General features: G+C 36.9%; 1 protein-coding gene and 1 long non-coding RNA gene across 2 annotated transcripts; both read left to right on the top strand.

Moving 5' to 3' along the window:
• Positions 1 to 228: 228 nt before the first annotated feature.
• On the top strand, positions 229 to 3,328 carry LOC110103941 (protein phosphatase 1 regulatory inhibitor subunit PPP1R7 homolog). The gene is made up of 3 exons (XM_028701302.1): positions 229 to 573; positions 2,687 to 2,917; positions 3,170 to 3,328. The coding sequence occupies exons 1-3, from the start codon at positions 274 to 276 to the stop codon at positions 3,326 to 3,328; spliced, it is 690 nt and encodes a 229-aa protein (XP_028557135.1). The 5' UTR covers positions 229 to 273.
• Positions 3,329 to 3,407: 79 nt separating this feature from the next.
• LOC114581357 lies at positions 3,408 to 3,691 on the top strand. Its single transcript, XR_003703277.1, has 2 exons — positions 3,408 to 3,540; positions 3,617 to 3,691. It is a non-coding gene; the product is annotated as an uncharacterized LOC114581357 (long non-coding RNA).
• Positions 3,692 to 4,073: the final 382 nt, after the last annotated feature.

Here is a 4,073-nt window from a genome sequence, read left to right as displayed (position 1 = left end):
ATAAATCCAAATGATTTTTTTGTTTGGACTCCGCAGTTAATAATTTCTCTCTATTTTTCAATGCAAGCTTGAAAAAGAAAGATGTTTATAACACTATAAAAAAACATAAAAAATGAATAAATCCCAAAATTATTCTACGTGCAAAAGCATGAACAAGAACCGAACCAGAATAAATCCAAAATCTATTAGATAAATCGTTTATTTCTAATATTTTTCCTCGCTTCCTTCTACTACATCTTCGAAATCTCCAATCTTTTCTTCCCCAAATCTGAAATGGAGGACTCAGTTGGAGAATCGGATAACGACAATGGAAACAGAGACGATGAGACTGCGGTGGAAGGAAACAGCTTAGGTCGCTGCCTCGATCTCACGAGCTTTCAGCTCCATGATCTCAGCGAAGTTGATATTCCGGAGGGCCTCGTGGAGTTGGATCTCACGGCCAATCGGCTTTCTAAGCTGGACCATCGGATTGGTCTCCTCACGCAGCTTAAGAAGCTTTCATTGCGGCAGAATCTCTTCGATGACGAGGGCATCGAGCCTTTATGCGGGTGGAGTACAATTTCTGGCTTGCAAGTATGCATTCCTTCTATTGATGATTTTTTTGGGGGAAAGAAATTGACAAGAGTGTACCTGGAACTTGCGCTGTAAAATTATTTTTTCTTATTTAGTTTGTAAGGCTTACTATTATGGAAATTCCAATGGATGGTCCTATATAAATTATTGTACATAAAATTGTTTGTTCCTTTTGGTTACATGTTTGAAGTAATCTATATATAAATTATGTAAGGTCTTGGTTTTTTGAAAAATGGAGGCTTTTATAGACTGTTAGTGGTGCGGCTGTTAGCTTACATTCTAGGGATCAAGAATAATAATTAGAAAAAATGTATTAAAAGGAAAGGTGGAATAGAAAATTGTAGAAATTTACTGAAAAGTGTTTTATTTTAATCATTAAAGTACTGGTATAGAGGTACCTTTTTCACCAGAGATTTGGGTATTTATGATTTTTTCATAGGACCATTTTTACTTAATGATTTTTCAATGTCTATCACCTTCTTTTGGCTAGATCTTCCAACCTTTTAGAACTTGTGTGCCACTCGTCAGTATTTTGTTACCTATGCTTGCTCCCCAAAATAGTTTTAGACATTGGGATTGAACTAACATCTCTAGTTGCTTTGCCGTCGCACTTCCTTTTATTTCTTATTATTATAAAAGTGAGTTTTTCTCTTCATTGAATGGTTAGATGGAAGTTGCGTTCGTTATTATGACTAATGTCTAGAGATATGTTGAGGTGCTTACAGCTACAAAGATCATTTTTGCCCATCAATTTGGTTGTTTACTCGCCAGCTGCCCAAGAATCCTTAATTAAAGCCTTTCTTTGGCAAAATCTTCTAGTCTTTTCAGAAAAATAGTTCAATGGGCACCCGACTCCCTTTGTGACCATCAAATCAATTTAGAGTGTAGGCACTAATCTAGATCATACGATTTTAACTTATGTTGGATGGTTGGAGTAGCTCCAGTGGAAGATAAAATTAGAAAGAGTCGCCTTAGATGGTTTGGTCACATAAAATGACGGCCTTCCGATGACCCAGTTAGGAAAGTAGATGTATTAGATTTGACTTATGTTAAGAAAGATAGAGGTAGACCTAAAAAGACTTGGTCAGAAAATATTAGAAATGATCTTTCTTTATTAGATTTAAACGAGAATTTGACGTTTAACAGGATACAATGAAGAAAAAGGATTCATGTAGCCGATCCCACATTGTGGGACAAAGGCTTGATGTTGTTGTTGTTGGATGGTTGTGGATGGGGTGGTGGTGGTGGTGGACTTGCCGTGGGCGGTGGAAGGGGAAGGTGTGGCTGGCCGAGAAAGGGAGGGGAAGTGGGGTTGACCGGCGGTTAGGGAGGAAGAAGAAGGAGGGAAAGGGGAAGAGATAAAGGGGAAAACCAAGAGCTCGCCTTAATGAGCTGTTGGGTACTTCATTTGCCTTCTCCTAAGGCTTCACCTCTCCACCACACTCACTCTCACTCTCACTCAAGAGAAGAGGGTTGAAATCAGAATTCATTCAAAAATAATCATCATCATCTTGCAGGGGGGAGAGAGCCATATATATAGGCTCCACCACATGAAAAGACAAAAAAGACTCAAATGTCTTTGAGCTTACAACATAACATTAAGGAAAAGTTCATAAACTAAATTAAATCACTTACAACACACACAACAACTAATAATATAATGACTCAATCGTGACCGTCGATCTACGGCCTCTTCTATGATAAACCTTCCATGCATTGATGTCCCCATCACTTAGTTATGCATTTATTTGGTTTCCTCGAATAAATGTGCGGAATACAGATATGTTAACTGAGTTAGTAACACAAAGAATCTTCGGTAAGATTACATAAGTGCAATATACTTATCGTGAAAGTAATGCACACCATGCTGTTTCACCTAATGATCATAGGGATTTTAAAAGAGAGGTATTTCGTTAGAAGTTCAGAACAAATCTTTCACCATGATGAGAATTACAATAAAATATAGGTTCCATACTTGATATTAAATGAATTAAAAGTTTTGTTTGCATGAAGTCTTTTAAACGTTTTATTCAAGTATGCGGGCTAGTTTTGAATTCATTGCATTTTGTTCTTTGATTTTTATTTTATTTTTTAATCTTTTTTGTTTCTGCAGGAACTTGTTCTGAGAGACAATAAATTGTCTAAAATACCCGATGCAACCATTTTCAAGGATCTTCTTGTGTTTGATGTGTCCTTCAATGAGATACCTTCGTTGAATGGTTTATCAAAGGTCTCAAATACACTCAAAGAGCTCTATGTTTCCAAGAATGAAGTGAGAAAGATGGAGGAGCTTGAACGTCTTCAAGCCTTACAAATTCTTGAACTTGGTTCAAACCGATTTAGGGTGAGGTTTTCTCTTCTTGGGTTAGAGAATTTGAATTATCAGAAACTTGCACTAGATTGGTCGTCTTGTTATAGAGACCAATTTGTAAGCTAGTTCAATTGAGATGGTTTGTTTTCTGCATGGATATGCTTTTGTCTGCTGCTGCCCTATCATGCTTCAATTTGATGATATTGCTGAAAATTACGTATTGTTTCCCGTGTTCCTTGTTTTAGGCTTTTTAAGCTTATATTTTCACCCAGTTCTTAATTTCAGGTGATGGAGAACTTGGAAAACTTGAAAATTTTAGAAGAGTTGTGGTTAGGAAGAAATCGTATTAGAGCTGTGAATTTGTGTGGGTTGAAATGCATAAGAAAAATAAGTTTGCAGAGCAATCGACTGACATCAATGTTAGGATTCCAGGTATTTATCTGATCTCCATGTTGCTCCTTTTAACCATGTATTGCATTATGAAATTGATCCCATGGTTGTTGTGCTTCTTAGGAATGTGTTGGGCTAGAAGAATTATATTTGAGCCATAATGGTATTGCTAAGATGGAAGGCTTATCTACTCTTGAAAATCTTCGTGTCCTTGATGTCTCTTCGAACAAACTAACTGCAATTAATGGCATTGAGAAGCTGACAAGGTCCTATTTTTTTGTTTACCTTTTCAAAATATGTTGATGTCTATTGTTAAAATGTGTTCACACTTATATTATGCAGGTTGGAAGACTTGTGGCTTAATGATAACCAAATAACATCCTTGGAAGGCATTGATGTTGCTGTAGCTGGTTCAAAGGAGAAGCTTACGACCATATATCTTGAACACAACCCATGTGTATGATACTCCAAAGTTCCAGATTTCTCATTTCTATTTTGGTCTGATGATATATGTTGTTTTGGTGAAATATAATGATTATTAGGATTTGTTTGGGTTTCATCATTGTCACGTTGAGCATGAGTATTGAGCAGCCATCTCAGTCAGAAATGGCTAAATAAGCATGTTTCCCAGCACTTATGTATATTAGATGATGTGATGTCACCTGTGAAAGTGTTAGACCAGGTCCCTCCTGGATCGGTCCTACCAGTCCTTTCCTGAATCGGCTCTTGGGGGCTAATTTAGAGGGGATTAATTAAAAAATGTTTCATAATTGAAGATTGCAGATTTGGGGGCTGATTT

This window comes from Dendrobium catenatum, unplaced genomic scaffold (genome assembly GCF_001605985.2).
Source record: "Dendrobium catenatum unplaced genomic scaffold, ASM160598v2 fragScaff_scaffold_1674, whole genome shotgun sequence".
Classification (NCBI taxonomy): domain Eukaryota; kingdom Viridiplantae; phylum Streptophyta; class Magnoliopsida; order Asparagales; family Orchidaceae; genus Dendrobium; species Dendrobium catenatum.
The sequence above is the reverse complement of the archived record's forward strand: the minus strand, read 5'-3'. Positions and strand labels throughout refer to the sequence as shown.

What these genes read in the sequence shown, in the direction of transcription:
- LOC110103941 (XM_028701302.1), top strand. Translation starts at nt 274, where the DNA reads ATGGAGGACTCAGTTGGAGAATCGGATAACGACAATGGAAACAGAGAC. An exon ending in GTACAATTTCTGGCTTGCAA is followed by an intron (nt 574 to 2,686) that starts GTATGCATTCCT and finishes TTGTTTCTGCAG; the next exon opens with GAACTTGTTCTGAGAGACAA. An exon ending in TTGGTTCAAACCGATTTAGG is followed by an intron (nt 2,918 to 3,169) that starts GTGAGGTTTTCT and finishes TCTTAATTTCAG; the next exon opens with GTGATGGAGAACTTGGAAAA.